The sequence below is a fragment of the Podarcis filfolensis genome, assembly GCF_964270895.1.
Source record: "Podarcis filfolensis genome assembly, chromosome: 5".
Classification (NCBI taxonomy): Eukaryota; Metazoa; Chordata; class Lepidosauria; order Squamata; family Lacertidae; genus Podarcis; species Podarcis filfolensis.
In genome coordinates this window covers 35,201,158-35,220,058 of record NC_139608.1, presented here as the reverse complement: position 1 = coordinate 35,220,058, position 18,901 = coordinate 35,201,158, and the positions used below count along the sequence as shown (strand labels likewise).

The 18,901-nt window shown below is 43.3% G+C and overlaps 1 protein-coding gene across 2 annotated transcripts in view; it reads right to left on the bottom strand.

Annotated features, from left to right (window-relative positions):
• The window catches only part of ANO7 (anoctamin 7), a 34,497-nt gene that overhangs the window by 4,841 nt on the left and 10,755 nt on the right, over positions 1-18,901 (bottom strand). For both annotated transcript variants that reach the window (XR_014548074.1, XM_083613747.1), the window contains exons 5-21: positions 18,318-18,425; positions 15,257-15,399; positions 13,251-13,308; positions 12,563-12,673; positions 10,412-10,577; positions 9,547-9,637; positions 9,076-9,172; positions 8,196-8,339; positions 7,975-8,112; positions 6,887-6,985; positions 6,695-6,797; positions 5,753-5,864; positions 3,513-3,567; positions 2,695-2,792; positions 1,978-2,117; positions 1,369-1,574; positions 994-1,136 (exon numbers count right to left, since the gene is read on the bottom strand). Coding sequence is in view for 1 of the 2 variants with exons in the window: in XM_083613747.1 (XP_083469873.1) it covers positions 994-1,136; positions 1,369-1,574; positions 1,978-2,117; positions 2,695-2,792; positions 3,513-3,567; positions 5,753-5,864; positions 6,695-6,797; positions 6,887-6,985; positions 7,975-8,112; positions 8,196-8,339; positions 9,076-9,172; positions 9,547-9,637; positions 10,412-10,577; positions 12,563-12,673; positions 13,251-13,308; positions 15,257-15,399; positions 18,318-18,425 (2,012 nt within the window). In the remaining variant the exon portion in view is untranslated. The remainder of the gene's footprint in view (positions 1-993; positions 1,137-1,368; positions 1,575-1,977; positions 2,118-2,694; positions 2,793-3,512; positions 3,568-5,752; positions 5,865-6,694; positions 6,798-6,886; positions 6,986-7,974; positions 8,113-8,195; positions 8,340-9,075; positions 9,173-9,546; positions 9,638-10,411; positions 10,578-12,562; positions 12,674-13,250; positions 13,309-15,256; positions 15,400-18,317; positions 18,426-18,901) is intronic.

The window sequence follows — 18,901 nt, the reverse complement described above, 5'->3', positions numbered from 1 at the left end:
AACAAGCCTGGTGGGAAGGAACATAGCTCAGAAGTAGAGCATATGCACTGCATGCAGAAAATCCTAGGTTCAGTCTCTAAGTAGGACTGGGAATGTCCCCTGAAACCCTGGACTACTGCTGCCAAGTCACCGTAAACAACACTGTCAGACTCTGCATAAGGCAAGGGTCACCAACATAGCACCTAGTCCTCCGAGAAAGAAAGTTATAAGACAAAATGTGTGGGTACCCTCTAAGCAATTTCTGTAGAGTGGTGTGGCTACCTTGTATGTTTTTCCTTGTACAGTGGTACCTCGGGTTACAGACGCTTCAGGTTACAGACTCCACTAAGCCAGAAATAGTACCTCAGGTTAAGAACTTTGCTTCAGGATGAGAACAGAAATTGCACGGCGGCGGCAGCGGGAGGCCCCATTAGCTAAAGTGGTGTCCCAGGTTAAGAACAATTTCAGGTTAAGAACGGACCTCCATAAATTCTTAACCCGAGGTACCACTGTACTGGGATACTTGCCTCTGCGTCCTATACCACACTCACCATGGTAGCCATTTTGTGTTATGCTACCCCCCATGGCAGCCATTTTGAAACTGATGGCCCCACCATTTTGTCAAAATTTGAAATATGCCAACTAGTTCAAAAGGGTTGGTGATCCCTGATATAAAGTAACTTCCTATGTTTCCCACAGAACATAGAGAGACGTACTTCTGAGTAAACATGCTACACATCTCACTGTATTTGGTTTCTTGGTGAATATTATACCAGTTTTCCCACAAGGGATGGTTGCCATACCAGATGTATGTGGTATGTTATTCCATGTGCAGTAGTCCATGATTCTCCCCTCCAATTTTTTAAAAAATCTGATTTTCTGAGAAAACACTTTGTCCCAAAATAGGCAAGCTATTTCTCAAGAACCTGCCCTCTGTTTAATTTTAGAAGCAATGGACCTGTCCAATGTCCCCCATGAGGAAGACAGCTGAAACAGAAAAGTGGGAGATCCTACCTGCATGTGACATTGTGCTCCAGGACAAAAGATTTTGGGGCATAGGCCAGGGTGAAGTCAATGTAGCCCTGTAGATCGCTGGCATGAGTGTACTGGTAATATAGCCGAGGGAGGAAGTCAGAGGTGAAGGCAATCAGAAAGGCCTGGAACAAGATAGGCACAACAATAGTCTCTGTCTAAAGAACCATTTCGTTTCCAGGTGTTAAATGGAACACATCCACCCACTTTTCTGTCTTACTCCAACTTCTTTACACAACGTGTGTATCAAGTTTCTGCAAAGTCATAGCAACCCAGGAAGCTGCCTTCTGTTAAGTCAGACCGTTAAGTCAGCTCAGCATTGCTGCACGCAGAGAACCCTGACCCAGCGCTACTCACATTGCTAACGACTGCCAGGTGTGTGATGACTTCCAGGATAGGGAACCAGATGCCCATGCCTTGGGCCCGCTCAGCAACCGGCCGCCTGTATTCGCAAACAAATTTGTGAGCATCCAAGCGAATTTCCACCCAGTTGTTGAGCAAGGCAAAGAGAGGTGCCAAGGGGCAGGCAGCCACAAAGATGGTAATGAAGCCAAACTGCAGGACTGAAGAGGAAAGAAAGAAGACATTATAAGGGAAGGCAAGCACAAAGAAATCCCATGCAAGAGATAATGTAGATGAGCCCATACAAGAATTCTGTCCACAGGAACTTTGGATAGCATTTGCTAAGTTGTTCCTTTTCTTAGGAGGTTATGCACACACTCTTTTGACCTGAGTAAAGCTTTTGACCCCATGTATTCTAATTGTCACTCCTCTAGGGCTACCAACTGGAGGGTGAGTGGAACAAGCACAAGTGCTCTTGAACCAGAACGGTTGACCTGAGAACATGGTATAGTCAAAGCGAGATACAGGACTCAGTGTGCCTCACGCACTTACACAGACTAAGCCCTCAACTGCCAGGGAACTGTCCTCAGTTGCTCATCTCCTTCCTTCCCAAATGATTCGTACCCATTTCCAGGTATTCGTTAAAGAGCCCTTCATAGGGCAGCAGTTCGTAATCACTCTCCCAGAGCTGCTTCGTGGAGCTTTCCTGGCCCTCATTCCTTTTAGAGTGAGACTTCCGCTTCTGCCACCATGATTTCAACTTCCTGTGGAGAGCAAGAAGACACAGTTAACATGTTCAGGTTTTGCCCTCTTATTGTTCAACAAGAGACGATCAATTAGTGGCTACATGTCTGCATCTAGGCCTAGACAGAGTTTTGATCTAGCCCCAGAATTGAATCTATAGGGTAGGAATAACTAATGTTGCATCTTTCAGAAGCTGTTTGACTACAACTACTGTCCTCCCTGACCACTGGACCATGTTGGCTAGGGCTGACAGAGGTGTAGTGCCACAACATCTTGAGGTAGGGATGGAGGAGAAAAAATTATTCAGTTTGCATTTAAAGCAGCATATCAAATTAGCACTTCCTGAAACAATATGAGAACGGAAATATAGCCTTCCTTCAAAATTTGCACTTATCCAGATTTTATGATGCAGTTCTCCAATCAAACCTTTACAAAAATGTATATTATGTTAGGGGGAAATGTGCAGGAAAATTAATACATTAGTGAAAATCTATATATTTTGGGGAATGATATGTCTGTTCATCTTGTTGATTCTCTACAGGTCTGGCCACATCTGGATAGTCCATTGCAGCAAAGCACAAGATCACAAAGACTCACGGGATGAGGAGCTCCTGCACATTATTAATTATTTGCTTTCCCACCATGATGACAAGCAGCTCTTGGGCAAGTTCAATGAGGCAGCCACCTGGACCACACTGGAGAAAACAGAGAGAGGCTTTAGAAGGATGATGCAGCAGAGAAACAATTATATGGAGAAGCATTTAGTCATGTGATCCCTCATCTGTAGAGAAACAGTCTAGAGACAGGTTAGCTACTTCATTTGCTGCTGGTGAAAAGGAAACCTCAATTCTCTACTCCCCTGGGAATCTCTACACCAAACACTGGGGTCTCAGAGCACATCATGCCTACTTAAAAGATTTCCACCACATTAAAACATCGGGGAAGGAAAGAATGAATGAGTCTTTTTAATTGTATGTCCTTAAATGTAATTGCTTTCAGAACGTCTAAATCTGTTTCTGCTTTGTTTTGTTTTTAAATGGTATATCTGTTTGCTGCCCTGTGCTCTTTAAGGATAAAGGGTGGGATATAAATTCAATAAATAATAATAATAATCTGGCTAAAAGCACTTGACATTGGATAGATGGAGCTAGAAGAGGGATTATTTTGGTTTTTAGAGAAACATCCACTCCCAGCATTGAGCCTGATGCCCTCTTTATCTGGCCTCTGCCTTTGGAATGGCTGACCCAAAGAGGGTGCCTTCTTTATTTTATTGCTGCATTTATTATACAGAGTTTAACTCCAGTCTTAAACATACCTTACGGGCTGCTAATGGTGCCAGCCACTCTAGAACAACCCCTAATCAGCTGTTATTTCTAGAGTCCATGTCCTGCACTGCTCTCTTTTTAGATACTTACATCTTCATTGCGGATACCCAGCAATGTGGAATAGCGTCCTGGATAGCCTACAAACCTGAAGGTGAAGAAAGTATAAAAATAAAAGGCCAAGACAGTCAGCTGCAAGGTCTTTCTTTACACGAGGCATAAACACCCTACTCTGTGCATAAAGAGACCAGAATGCCATCTATTGTAACCAATCACAAGGCGCCTTCTGAGCCATTTGCTGCCTCAAATGGCTCAGCCAACACAACCCTCAGACTCATAGAAAAGAGCAGTACAGTGGTACCTCCGGTTACAAACTTAATTCATTCCGGAGGGCCGCTCTTAAGCCGAAACGGTTCATAACCCAAGGCGCGCTTTCGCTAATGGCGCCTCCTGCTGCTGCCACGCTGCTGGCACATGACTTCCACTCGCATCCCAGGGCAAAGTTTGCAACCAGGAGCATCTACTTCCGGGTTAGCAGAGCTCGTAACCCGCAGCGTTTGCAAGGAGGACGGTACGTAACACGAGGTTCCACTGTACAGCAATAATCCTGAAAAGCACTAACTTCAGGTGGTCCAAACACATTAAAGGGAAAGGGGGGCAGGAATTCCCCGCTCTCTCTCCAAGCATGTACATAAGAATCCGCAACGGTCCCTTGCTGATTTTTATTTTAATGATTTCTAAATTGTCTTTCGTACAACAATCACAAGGTGGTGTGCAAAACAACATTAAAACTTATTTACAGAATAAATAACATGGCAGCAAACATTGGGTCGAAATATCAATGTCCAACAAAGGCTTAAAAGAACAAATGATTTTTAGCAGACACCAAAATGCCATCAGTGCTGGTGCCTGCCTTAATTCAATAAGAAAGCCTCCCTACTGAAAATGCACAAAAAGATCTCTGCAGGTTGCAGAACAACCAGAAGGGCCTCATCTTTTTTCTTTTTTTCCCGTTTCTTTTTTAGAAAATGTCAGTTTGGCCAGGGACAATTTGAAGCAGAGAAGCCTTGAGAGGTGCTTAACCTTTCCCCTGCCTGTTCACACCCTCACAGGTAGCCAGGTTTTTAGATGTGTCCTAAATATGGTCCAATTGATTTTATTACACACATTTATATGCAACATTTACTTACAGGTCAAGATCTCCTCCAGGACTTCTCTACTTCAAACCACTACCTCCTAATAGCTTCTTTTTCTTCTTTTAAGGTCTGTAGAGTTTTACTATTTGTGCATAATATTTAGTTTGACCCGAAGAAATCAGTTTTTCCACCATAACCTTCCAGCTATGCCTGGATTCAGGATCCCCAGGTCATTGCAAACATCACAAACTAACATAGCTGGCACATTCAGTCTTGTGTTCACCTACCAGTCTGACTTTTTAATACTCACCGCTGAGGATTCGCATTATAAATTATAACTACTTCTGGGCAGTAGATGGCAACAGGGCCTCACTTTTTCCTCAATGGCTATCAATAGCAACTACTTGCAGCTAGAATTCCTGCTGAATTTTGAGTTTTGCTACATCTGAGACTTGGCTGGATCAGAAGAAGCATCAATTTGCTACTGAATTTAACTTGGATGAGGGTAAGAGTGGTGGAGCAAGACCACAACTTCAAAAGAACGGCTAGAAGTCCTCACCTTCTTGAGTTCCACTCTCTTTCTGTGTGGCCTAGACTACTGCTCTTCAACCTTGGGTCCCCAGATATGTCTGGACTACAACTCCCAACATGCCTGGCCATTGACTAAGCTGACTGGGGATGATGGGAGTTTCAGCCCAACATCTACACCATAGAAATATATATATGTATAGATTTGGTTAGGCAGTTTAATGATTTTTCTAAACACACATGGAGACCCAGTGTTGAAAAACATTGCAGAGCTTTTTATTGTTGGGGGGGGTGCAGAACTTAAGAAGAGCCTGATGGGTGAGGCCAATAGCCCATTTAGTCCAGCATCCTGTTCTCACAGCACAGCCAAGAGATACGGCTCTCCTCCTAGTTTGGCCATGGTTAAATCACCTACAATAGTATGTAGGCAATAGTATGTCTGTATCCTTCCCACACTAATGAAAGCAGTCCTGTTCTCTAAATTGAATGCAGATGGGATATCATGTTATGGAAACAGAATTATGGGGAAGGAGGATACAGTATTATACAAATTTGAGCGTGTAGTAGGGGCATATTTCAATGGTGCAGATGAGTCTTTCAAGTATGCCCAGGCCACACAGGAAAATGGCATCCACTTTAGAGAAGCTGCCCATCTCCAAAACAGCTTACCTGCCCTTAAAGAACGCAATGTAGATGGGAGAGGAGTAGAAATTGATGAACTCAAAGACAAACACCTTGAAGGTGAACGCATCTTCAAACATGGTCTGTGTACGATGCATCTCTATGGAAGAAAAAACATAATAGAGTACCACGAGAACGATGGGAACTTCCAAGCCCTCTCAGTGGTAAATCACAACAGGAGCATCCTTAGTTCTTTAAGTGAACAAAGGTGACTCAAACTCCACCCCCAACCATCTCAGTGTCACAGAATTCTAATGCACATTGTGGGTTGCAAGTACCTTCTAGTTTAATTAAATACTGTGACTGAGATGGACGAAAAACAACTCTTGTAATTTCTGATTTAAGCCATATTCACGCCTTTATTTTACATGTAGTGGTACTGTATGGAAGGAGAGTGAGGCTGTGCCCCCAGACCCACTCAGACCCTTCTCTGGATGCCTGTGAACCGAGTGCAGATGTCTGTAGAGGGTTGCCTACTAATGAGGGAGATGCTCATGCAATCAAGATCCCAAAATTTAAACAGGAAAAATGTGCAGGAAAAATAAGAGGCAGACTTTTAAACAACTATAAAGGTCAGAGCAAGACAATATTCCAAAATGTCATCCAAAATTCACAGCAAAGATCTAAACCAAGCACTAAGAAGATAGTAAAAAAATCCTCTTTTGGGGATTCCAGATTCTATGCACCACCATAAAAACGTTTAGTGCCACCCACTTTAGCTGGTGCTTTTAGAAGATTATGGCAAGGCACAATTTAGTTAATATTAGGGTGAGTTAGGAAGTAAGGCTTGTGGATTTCAATAAAGATCTTCTATTTACCTGCCCCTGCCCCTCTCCCACAAATTCAAGCCCTGGTTTAATGTTTTGGTTCAAGAAGCTGCACCTTCAGGTTGAGAACCTGCTTCGGTGTTTCCAGATACAGCCTACTTACCCCACTTGGTAAGAAAAAGTGCCAGTGAAGTGTAAATTTTTGATAGGATGAGGATGAAGAGGAGGTTCACCACTGAGCCAGTGAGGCTAGCAATACGAGAAGCCTAAGAGGGGGAAACAGGAGAGAATGTGAAGTCCAAATGCAAATAGCACACCTAAGCTAGAGTGGTAGAGAGTCATGGAAGTGTCTTACCGAAGCTACGAGAAGGTATTTCCCAGACTTGGCTACAACTACGGCAATGATGGCCCGGTAAAGGATTATCGAAATCAGGAACATCACCACCACAGCAATCTGAAGACAGAACCAGGCTGAATGAGTACTAATAATATGAGTTTGCGGTCTTATTATTGTAAATGGATCTGACTTGGGGAGGACTTTTTCTTTACTTATTTACTTACATTTATATCCATCCTTCCTGCCTCCAACGAGCTCAAGGTGGCATGTGGTTTTATCTGATTTTTATTTCTTTTTATCTGTTTACATTTGCATCATGTCTTTCCTCCATAGAATCAACTTTTTATCACAACCACCTTGTGAAGTAGGTTAGGTTGCAAGGCATAGCAACTCGCCTAAAGTCACTCAGTGAATTCCCAGGATTCTTTGGTGGGAATCGTCTGGTTTAAATGTGCATTGGATATGCTTTAAATGTGTTGTGTGGAACTGCCCTTAGTGAGGCAGAAGAGTGTCAGTGAGGAGTCAGTCATCAATAATGACCATAGAAGCCACAACAGACATAGAAACCGTGATTTCCTCCCTTCTGAGTGGCTTTTTCCTTGGCTTTTGATCCAAACAAAAAGCAAGAAGTAGTAATGGTAACCAAGAGAGAGGAAGGGAGGGCAGAAATAACATATTGTTACATGCCATCTCAATCTCCCTGAGTGGTGTGAGATTCAAGGGGTACCAGGTGCACTTACCCAGGGTATGTGTTTCCTTTTAGAAATGAGGCACAGTAGAGACTGTAATGTCTTTATGATATATGGTTTATTTACACATATATACAACCTGAGCCTATGATAGTGGGGTTCACTGCATTAACACCCATGAGGCTCTGGCTTCTCCCACAGCCACAGCAGACTTGGACTTAAGCAGACTTAATATAATGCATTTTTATGTTAGGTTCACTAATATATTCAACTGAACACATCTTTTACCTAATGTATGCATTTTTGTAAACATTGGTTGGAGAGCTGCATTGCAAAATATCAAATTGCTCCCCTATCCCTACTCAAGAGGATTGCATCCTATTTGACGCCTCCACCCTCAAACAGCAGCTCCCTCACCATCATGATGATGACCATTGATCCAGCCATGATTCTTTTGAAACGGCTCCGTGTGGGGAAATAGGGCTCCTCCGCTCCAGTGATTGGATTTGTGGTTGTCATGGGTGCCATAGCAGTGAATTGGGGCCGTGGACGTTCCTACAACAAAGGAAACCTGAAGTGGGCTCTGTGTCACCGTTGGGCTTTTGTGGTATTAGAGGCCCCCCCCCCAAGGCTAGTACCTCGATATCTTCGAAGTCTGAACAGTCCCAGCGGTATGTCAAGGTAGCATTCAGCCGCTTCCAGTACTCAAGAAATGTGACTGCCCATAAAGACATGAAGATACTGAAGAAGACAGTCCCACCATGATCAAAGAGGCGACCAGCCTGAAAAGAATAGGGAAAAAAGGGAAGGAGCTGCACTTAAGCATGTGCCAAGACACTCTTAGACTGGGACAGAGTTGAATTTGTATCAAGGGCAAACTACAGATAGCCCAGTTTTTAAAATGCAGTTCTACCCAAATCACAAAGTGAGGAGCAGGGGTGTGGTTTAAAGAAGCAAAGGGGGACAAACACGGTTCCTGCTAAACCTTCCCTGCCCACAAGTCCCTTTAAATCTCAGTCACCCACTTTACATGCATTTAAAGGCAAACCTACATTTTAAGACATGGGCCTGCTGACGTTGCATGTAGTTTGGCCCCAAAAGATAAAGGCGGAGCTAGTTGCATTATGCACTAAAAGCAAGCCCTGAGTTCAAAAAGTTGTGTTACGCAATGTGAAAGATTGAGTATCGGTTTAATGCTGGTGAACAAATGCTACATGAACAGAGGCTGGATCAAATTATTTTTTACGTGGAAGCTGATAGCACATAGCTGATGTCTTGCCTTGAGTCTGTGGGCAAGTACATAGGCTCAAGGCAAAGTAAGCGTGGAGGAGGCTATCTGAACCACATGGAAGTGTAGAAGATCAGCATATCACAGTAAATCCAATGTACTTTTCTGTGTAACCCTTTATCTGAGAACACACAACGTACTCCTAATCTAACACATGACTTTAATGAAGTGTTGACAAATGCTTCACCGTTATGCTTGAATCAGCGCTGTCCCAGAGCCACAAACTGTACCTGAAACATTGGGCAAATGGTGGAAAGGTTCCAATAGGGGCAGACTTTGCAGAGTGGGCACATGTTGTATTTCCCCTCACTGGTACAGATCTCCTTCCTGTTGTGCAAATGGGAGCAAAAATAAAAGGGTAGGAAAAAAGCAATTAACCCACCACATTAAAATTACTGACTCATAGCTTCTCTTCAAAAAACACTTTGTTTTTCTGGCCTTTGGCTCTTGCTGTTCCTAAGGCTGCCTTTCCCATTCTTGCAAGGTATGGCCACATTAGGTACTACTTAACACTAGCTGCATAGGCAAAGCCACCGTTCACATTCTATTGATATCCCTAAGGAACTTATTTCTAATGAGCAGAAATCTCTGCCACATTCTGCTCCAGATCTGTGAAAAAGCCGGGGGTTACAAAGCCAAATGGCTTGTCAATGGTTTTACAAGCAGAAAAGTGAGAAAGAAGAGAAGAAATTAGAACTTACGTAGGGATGTCATCAAGCATCATAAATATGCCTATTATGAAGACTAGTGTCCCCACTACAGCTGCTGGCAAAAGCCACCCAGTGTAGAAACCTAAATGAAGAGAGGTAAAAGCATATTAGAACTGCAGAAGGGGAGCCCTCACTACCTATGTCTAACTGTTGCCCATCACCAACTTGCTTTCCAGAAAGCCAGAACCAATTTAATTCATTTTGTGGAAAGGACCCATCTTACAAAAAAGGCTTATATTTCCAAGCATAGCAAAGTGCTAGGACTAGGGATGTGAATGGGTGCATTCTGACTGCAAGAAAAGCACTGATCTATTTCCTCCATGGGCAAACTTTCTTAGTTGCATACAGCAAAATGAATCACGCTTTTAAAACACTATTCTACACTACAGACTTATATTGGTTTTATACTACCCAGTCATGCCTTTTCCCACAGAATAGTTGACAACTATATTGTTGTCAGAGATTCCAGATCTCTTCCTCCAGTGAATCATAATTCCTTTAGTTCCAGGGAATGACTACAAAACCAGTTAAAGTCTGTAATGCTGAAATGCCCCCAGTTCTCCATTACCAGTTACCTGGCTTACTAAAATACACATTTTTGCCATGTTGGAGAACAGGCTAACAGTTTATACTGACTGACATGCCCATGTCTATGGACATAGTTGTCAACTTTTCCCTTTTCTTGCAAGGAATCCTATTTGGAATAAGGGAATTTCCCTTTAAAAAAGGGAAACGTTGACAGCTATGGCCTATGGAGCAAATAGGAGGGGAATCCATTTCAGAATAACTATGCTGGGCTCAGTTTGGCACTAGAACAAGATGCTAGGGAAATGGACATAAGCGGCCTTTTACTCACCAAGCCAGGCAAAGTAGAGAGCAATCTTCTCCCCAAAGTACCTGCGGATGTGATCCAATGGCTGGTACTTATTCCACTTACGCCACTGGGCCCAGTAGTGGAAAAGAATCTGCCTCTGATTTAGCTGAGTATGGGGAATCTCCTTCTGGGGAATCTTGTAGGGACCCTTTTGGCAGAAGAGGGAAAGTACCCATATCAAGTACAGATTTGTTTAAAATGTGTTGTGTTTTATATTAACTTGCAGAAATTCCCTGTTAAGAGTTGAATAACGTATCTTTTTAAAATAGAATAATCAATTGCAGCCTTCATGAACAGGTCACAATTTTAATATGTATTTAAAAACAAAAACAAAAAAACAACGCTTCCTCATTTGTAACAGAGAAAACGGGGTGCCCAGTATTAAACCTATTCACTCTTTCACAGAATTGCATGGACAAAATCCAAAACTGTAAGTATATTGTTTGTCTTCCGAACAATCAAGGAGATATTTAGATGATAACTGAAAGGGGTGGGTTCTGCTTGCCAAAACCCTGTCAGATGCTCTACACTCAGCTAGGGATGAAGGAATCTGTCAAATTTGGTTTCACTCAGTTTTTCATCTTTCCAAGCTTAAGTCCAGTTTCCCATTTTTCCACATCAATTGCAAATTCTGAAGGACGGCTGCGTTTTGGTTCATGTATTGCTTTGGAAAGAACAAACTGGGTAAGCTCGCATTGTGATGCAAACTGAACTGAATTTCTCCCCCCAACTATCTACAGCACAGTCAGAATAATTCATGAGCTTTAAAGCCAGGGTTCTCAAACTCTGCTACATCAAATTTACTCATTTTTAAAATAAAGCAAATAGCTGTTTAGCTCCCAAAGTAGGTCAGAACTCAGATTTTGAAAGCTCAGCAAGTCCTGCAAATCTTTATTCCATTCCAAATGCAGACAGATCAAAGGCAAATGCAAGCCAAATAAGGCTGGTGTTTTTAGGCTACAAGGAAAGAATCCAGTATATCTATTTGTTTGCATTTGGTGATGTTCCGTAACATTTGCCTAGGGCCAAAATAATTACTTTAGTTTCACTTTTCCTGTGCCATTGCAGATACCTGAAGAAGCCTCACCTTGGGTTTAATGAAGTTCTCTTTGTGAAATTACTACAGTATTGTAAAGGAGCAAAATGCCTACTTAAAAGACCTAGCTGAAGATTTAAAAGAGATCATTTGATTCTTTGCCATCTATGGTAATATGTAGGCACAACTGTTTAGCCAATATAAACAGCAGTCTGCAGCAAGGAAGTGCACTCTAAAGTGGAGCTCATTGTATACAATTCCCACTCTAGACTTTACATAGGATCCTGTTCCCTATATACATAATTAGCACGTCCTGTATTCTGCTGTTTCAGGAAGATTGTATACTTGAGAGTGAACAGTTTTGTGATGTCCTTGGAGACATACATTTCCACAAAATCAGTGGCAGGGTCATTACCATGCAGAAGGCACCCTGGCATCTCCAGTTAAAGCAGGTGGGGGGAACCTTTGGTGCTCCAGTTGTTGCTGAACTATAACTCCCATCAGCCCTAGTAAAAGTAAAGGGACCCCTGACCATTAGGTCCATTCGTGGCCAACTCTGGGGTTGCAGCGCTCATCTCGCTTTATTGGCCGAGGGAGCTGGCATACAGCTTCCAGGTCATGTGGCCAGCATGACTAAGCCGCTTCTGGCGAACCAGAGCAGTGCTCAGAAATGCTGTTTACCCTCCCACCAGAGTGGTACCTATTTATCTACTTGCACTTTTTGATGTGCTTTTGAACTGCTAGGTTGGCAGGAGCAGGGACCGAGCAACGGGAGCTCACCCCGTCGCAGGGATTCGAACCGCCGACCTTCTGATCAGCAAATTCCTAGGCTCTGTGGTTTAACCTACAGCGCCAAGCCCTAGTAAGCATGGCCAATAGACAGAGCTGGCGGGATTTGTAGTTCAGCAACAACTGGAGGGCCAAAGGTTCACCACACTTTTGAAAGGGTCAGGTAGCAGGTGATGATGGAAAGACCTTCGCCTGAGGCCACTGCCAGCCTGCTCATGTTTTCAAATCTCCCTGTTTTCTATTTCAGTGTCACTATGGGCTAACTAACCCATTTGAAAGTGGAATAGGAAGAGCACTTGCCAACTTACATCATGCAATGGGAATGCAGCTGTGAAGACCTCCTCATTCAGCAGCCTTTCTATTCCAACCTGCCCTTCCTTTGGGTTGCCATATGACGTGGTGGCCAGGATCTCATATAGCTGAAGGGAAGCACAAAGAGGTTATTTTGACTTCTACAGTTAGCAGCCATCATCCATATTTTTTAAAAAAGTAAATCTGCAATAGTACCTCTCCACCATCATTCTGATTAACTGTTCATATTCTACTTCTCACTTTACATTTCCTTCTCTCATTATCAGGAGTCTGGCTATACTTTAATTTGGATGACAGGACTTGGTTTTTCTTTCTTTACCTTTTTTAACATAATGTCATCACAGATAAATCTACCTGCTACACTCAGTTAAGAAGTAGGAAAGGGAATCTTGAGACCAATGAAATGGCAAAACAGGCCAGGCGTTGTACAGAGAGATGAAGGGAGAAAAAGTCACAACCAAAGAAGAAAATAGCAGATAAAAACTGAATAAGGAGAGAGAGAATAAAGGCCAGGATGAGGGGAAAAAGTAAAATGTTTGTTTGTTTGATTCTGTGCTCAGTCAGTAACCATACTGGGTGGATATCAAAACCCATCAAGAGTGCTGAAGCTGCAGTCAAGTTCCAGTTCCCATTGCATACTTCACCAGGCTTGCATTCATTTCGCCATGTGGACTTGGGACTTACTATTCTGTGTCGCTGTGTGCTGTTGAAGAAGGTATCATGATGTTCACTCCCAAGAAACCTTGGAGAGAAATGTTTAATATTAACAACAACAACAATTTACTGAAAATTCAAAGCAGAGCTTGCACAACAGGAGAGAATAATTGCTTTTAACCCCAAATAAAGTGGTACGTCAGTTTTCAAATGTCTCCATTGATGAACATTTTGGTTTTCGAATGCCGTAAACCCGGAAGTAAATGCTTCAGTTTTCGAACATGCCTCGGAAGTAGAACATGCCACGAGGCTTCCGCTGAGTGCAAAATCCTGAGGCCTAGTTGTCGGCTATTGAGTTTTCTGTTTTCAAACGTTTCAGAACTCCAACGGATTACGTTCAAAAAGCAAGGTACCACTGTAATAATTTTTAATCCTTAACGAATATGCAGAATACTGCATGGTCTAGACTATAGATCTCTGATCAAAAAAGACTAGACACATATGCAGATCACCAGGAATGTCAAGAGAGGCAGCCTCAGAAATCGTAGAGCTTACCACTTCTAACACCAAGGCTGCATACACACTGAAACTTTAAACTGCATTCACAGCATATTTCCCCCCTCACGAAAATGGTTGTTTGTTAAAGCTTACTGGAAATTGTAACTCTCTGAGGGGTAAACTACAGTGCTCAGAATTATTTGAGGGGAGAAATGTACTCTGAATGTGATTTAAATGTATACGCAATGTGTATGCAACCCGAGAAAAGGAGAAGTTATTGGTAAAATATAATGTGTGTATTTAAAAAACTTCTGAGATAATTAAGGCTTATTCACACTTAGCTTTTGCCACGTTCTTTCCAGGCAGAGGTCCATGCTTTAATGCTCCATGTCAGAGCATGTGGGGGTGCATTGTGTTGCCCCAAGTTTTCTCCACAAAACGCACTGTTTATAGTTGAATTGGAGCAAACGTCAATTTGGGTTTTCTGTGGATTGACGTTTGCTCCAACTGAGCTTTAAAGAACAGGTTGCAAAGAAAGCTCCAGAGCAGAAAAAAGGGAGTTCGGACACAGAGTTTTAAATCTCAGAGGATACCTGGCCTGGAAAGAGCAGAGGAAAGTAAAGTGTACATAAGCCCTCAGATCCTCACATATAGTTTGTGAAGCACTGTTGACCCCAGTTACTTATTTATCAGTTGCCTCATGCAACAAGTCTCTAGGTGATGTATAATAGAATATAAAACAAGCGTCAATATGCAGAACATTTTAGAGAGAGAAGGATGCGATATTGAAGAAGATGGCATCAAGGCCCGATTCACTTGGTCTCCCCTCCCTCACCCCACTAGGCCATTCTATCACCAACTGCCTTGTTGGGGGGATCCTGATTACTTCTTAATATATTTATGTTGTTCGTTGTGGTTTTTAAGATTAAAGTTTAGTTTAAGGTTTACTGTAAGCAGACTTGGAAGGAGTTGTATCCTAAAAGGAAAATATGTGTAATACATGAAAAACAAAACTTCTGTGTAACTATATTGTCTTATTGGAAAAGGGAAGGTCTCAATAAAGGCATGATACCTTTAAACTTGCAAGTGGGGTCATGCCTAATAACATCCATGAGGTATCTTGTTCACATGGGTTTACTAAGGTACACTTGACCCCCAAATATGACTGGTATTGTGACTTTTTTCTATCCACAAACTGCAGTCTTAACCATGTCGACTAAGAAGTCCATCCGAGTTTCTTGGGGCTTACTCCCGGGTATGTGGATATAGAATTGCAACCTTAAAGTAAGATGTATTTCTGAAAATTTTGTCCTGTTTTTCCACATGAAGAGCCCCTGAGGGAGCTTTCCAAAAGCCATCTCCCAACATCAATAAAAGCCACGAGAAGGTGCTACAAATAAAAGAACCATGAAAGCAGCAGATAGTGGAAAATCAAAAACAGCAAATAAAACCAAAATAGTGACATTTATATATAGCTGAATGTCTGCTCTAATTTGGGAAGAGGGTGGGCCAAAGAATAATTAATTCCAAATTCTTACCAGGGTAATTTATTTGCCTTGAAATGACAGGTGTAGTAATCCAAGGGAAAGTTAGGAACCTCATCATAGAGCATATTGGGGATGCCCAGCTTCACCAGCAACCTGTGAGACCAGTTAGCTACAGCCTGAATATTGGGCACAACCTGAGGGATAAAGCAACAAATAGCTCTACTGTACATATGCTAAGCAGGTGCAAGGCGAGGGACACTCTTAACAGTCTGCATACAAGTGAGGGAGGAAAGAGAAATAACACAGGCAAGACCAAGCAGAAGGTGAAAGAACCTGAGGTTCTGTGAAAGCAGGAGTTGGCAACCTTTTTGGGCCCATTTGTGGGTACCACACATACACACAGAAGACAATCATCAGGCATCCGCATAACATGACCAGTCCAACGAAGCTGATGTTGAAGAATCATCACTTCAACACTGGTGATCTTTGCTTCTTCCAGTACACTGGTATTAGTTCGCCTGTCTTCCCAAGTGATGTGTAAAAAAATTCAGAGACACAGTTGATGGAATCTTTCAAGGAGTTGGAGATGGCATTTATAAGTGGTCCATGTTTCACAAGCATACAGTAAGGTTGGTAGTACGATAGCTTTGTAAACAAGCATTTTGGTTTCCCTTTGAATGTCCCGGTCCTCAAACACTCTGCACTTCAATCGGGAGAAAGCCGCACTCGCAGAGCTCAGGCGATGCTGGATTTTGGCATCAACGTCAGCCCTTGTGGAAAGATAACTGCCCAGGTAGGAGAAGTGATTGACACTTTCCAACATTATGCCATTGAGTTGGATTTGTGGCACTGCAGAGGGGTTATTTTGTACTTGTTGGTGTAGCACTTTGGTTTTTTGGATGTTGATCGACAGGCCAAGCTTTTCGTAAAAGGTAAAGGACCCCTGACAACTGTCCAGTCATGAACAACTCTGGGGTTGCGGCACTCATGTCGCTTTACTGGCCGAGGGAGCCAACATTTGTCTGCAGGCAGTTTTTCTGGGTCATTTGGCCAGCATGACTAAGCCGCTTCTGGCGAAACCAGAGCAGTGCACGGAAATGCCATTTACCTTCCTGCCGGAATGGTACCTACCATATTTTTCGCTCTATAACACGCACCTGACCATAACACGCACATAGTTTTTAGAGGAGGAAAACAAGAAAAAAATTCTGAATGAAACAGTGGATGTATCATTTTGGTGCTTCATGCTGCGGCCACAGACATGTGATTTGATGGTGAGTTTGGGGTAGGCCAATGCAAAAATCCTGAGAATCCATGTGGCTCTGTGCTTTGTAACCACAGCAACCGAAAACAGCTTTTACAACTTTGTAAACAAAGCAACTGAAAACAGAAGAGGGTGGGCAATAAGACCCTGAGGCAGAATGCAGGAAAGCAGCAGCCTCCTCTCTGCAGCGTGCGATCTGATTTTTGCCCCTGCACTCGGGCCAGTCGGCTCCAGGGACCACACATTCGCTCAATAACATGCACAGACATTTCCCCTTACTTTTTAGGAGAAAAAATGTGAGTGTTATAGAGAGAAAAATACGGTATTTATCTACTTGCACTTTGACATGCTTTTGAACTGCTAGGTTGGCAGGAGCTGGGACTGAGCAACAGTTCGTAGAGGGCCATTAACAATACAAGGGAACTCCTCCCCCCCTGCCCCACGTGTGACTAGAGACTGGGAATTTGGGAGGTTGCCAGGGTAACTGCTCTGGGGGAGGGCAAGAGATTTCAGGGAAGAAGGAGGAGGAAGAAAAGCTGGAAGGGGATGCTGGCAAAACTGCTTGAACAACTGCTTCAGGTAAGGACCATACCATAAGATCAGTGCAGACGTAAGGTGGAAATAGGTGATTAAACCATATTTCTTAAAGCCAGAACAGTCTCCACCGTGTCTTCTATCCCCCAAAGGGACATAGACCCTGTGTGTGTGTGCCTGGGACCCCCTGGCTCTTGCCACCACTTGGCAGAGAGGGGCAGGCACCCAGCTTTTGTAACACTATTCTATTGGCTACAACAGAAAGCTTCTTTCAAGCCCAGTTTCAAGGAAGAGGGGACCCATGGGTTTTTGGTGGAGGGCCAAATGACACAACCTTTTGCCTAATAAAAACAAAAGCCTGTACATAGAAACTAGATTCCACAATCAGATTCTTGCCTACTCTTGTTTCCAACATAGAATGCTATGTAGAAAAACTTTTTAATGGGGTAGCATTTAAATATGCAGCCCCCGCCTCCACCTGCAGTCTGATAAGACACCGTCCAGGAACAACAATCTTACCGCCCCTTTTGCTGTTTGCGTTGTTATGGGTTTGCAGGTGGAAGGTTTCTCCTAAAATTCTTGGTTACCAGGTTCTCCCCATAATTTCTGGTATTAGTAAATGTGGGGTTTGATTAATGGATTTAGCAAGACCTAAAAAATAAGTCGGGACGCTGGTGGCACTGTGGGTTAAACCACAGAGCCTAGGGCTTGCCAATCAGAAGGTCGGCGGTTCGAATCCCGTTGCTTGGTCCCTGCTCCTGCCAACCTAGCAGTTTGAAAGCACATCAAAGTGCAAGTAGATAAATAGGTAGCACTCCGGCAGGAAGGTAAACTGCGTTTCTGTGCACTGCTCTGGTTCACCAGAAGTGGCTTAGTCATGCTGGCCACATGACCCGGAAGCTGTACACCGGCTCCCTCGGTCAATAAAGCAAGATGAGCGCTGCAACCCCAGAGTCATCCACAACTGGACCTAATGGTCAGGGGTCCCTTTACCTTTAAAAAATAAGTCAAGCCAGCTTCCGCAAGAGATTGGCTAAGAGAGTTGCCCGACTTGTGCTGTCATGCCAAGAACAGGACTGGGCCTCCGACAAGCACTGCAGGGACCTGGCCCAGCTAGTCCAGCATACTGTTTGCACGGTGGCCAACCAGATGCCTGTGGGAAACCTGCAAGCGGAACTCAAGCACAAGAACACTTTCCCCCCCTCCTGTGTTTTCCAGCAACTGGTTTTCAGAAGCATTTCCACCTTGAAACTTACAACCTAAGCAGAGAACAAAGTTTGACCCACTGGCATTTAAGCTCCATAACATTCTCACCTGCAAGGGAACCCTCAGCCTGAGGTCCTCAGCATAATAACAGAGCACACTCCAAGGAGCGCTCAGCAATATAAAGTGCACCAGCTTCCTTGCATTCTGGGCAATGTGCTAGAAAGGAAAAAGGAGATGGGAAGCAATAGGATCAGTCAGCTACATGGAGATTCCTTGTAAGACAAGTATTTTTTTTAATGAGGCACTCAAGCAATCTTCTACAGCTGAGGACAAATGTATGTGGCTGTCCCTCTGCATCATAGGGCAGCTGTTTCCAGTACTTTTATACAGCTATACTATGCTGAAATTAATCTCAACTTTTCCTTTCCCAAAAGTGAGTTTACTAGCTTTGATCCCATAAAGCAGCGGTTCTCAACCTGTGAGTCCCCAGATGTTGTTGGACTACAACTCCCATCATCCCTGAGCTCTGGCCTTGCTAGCTAGGGGTGATGGGAGTTGTAGTCCCAAAACATCCGGGGACCCACAGGTTGAGAAAGGCTGCCATAAAGTTAGAGTCATATCCACAGTACTGAGAGACACATTCATAAACCAGTGATGCAGTAGGAAAAAAATGTCTGAAACTATGTTATTGC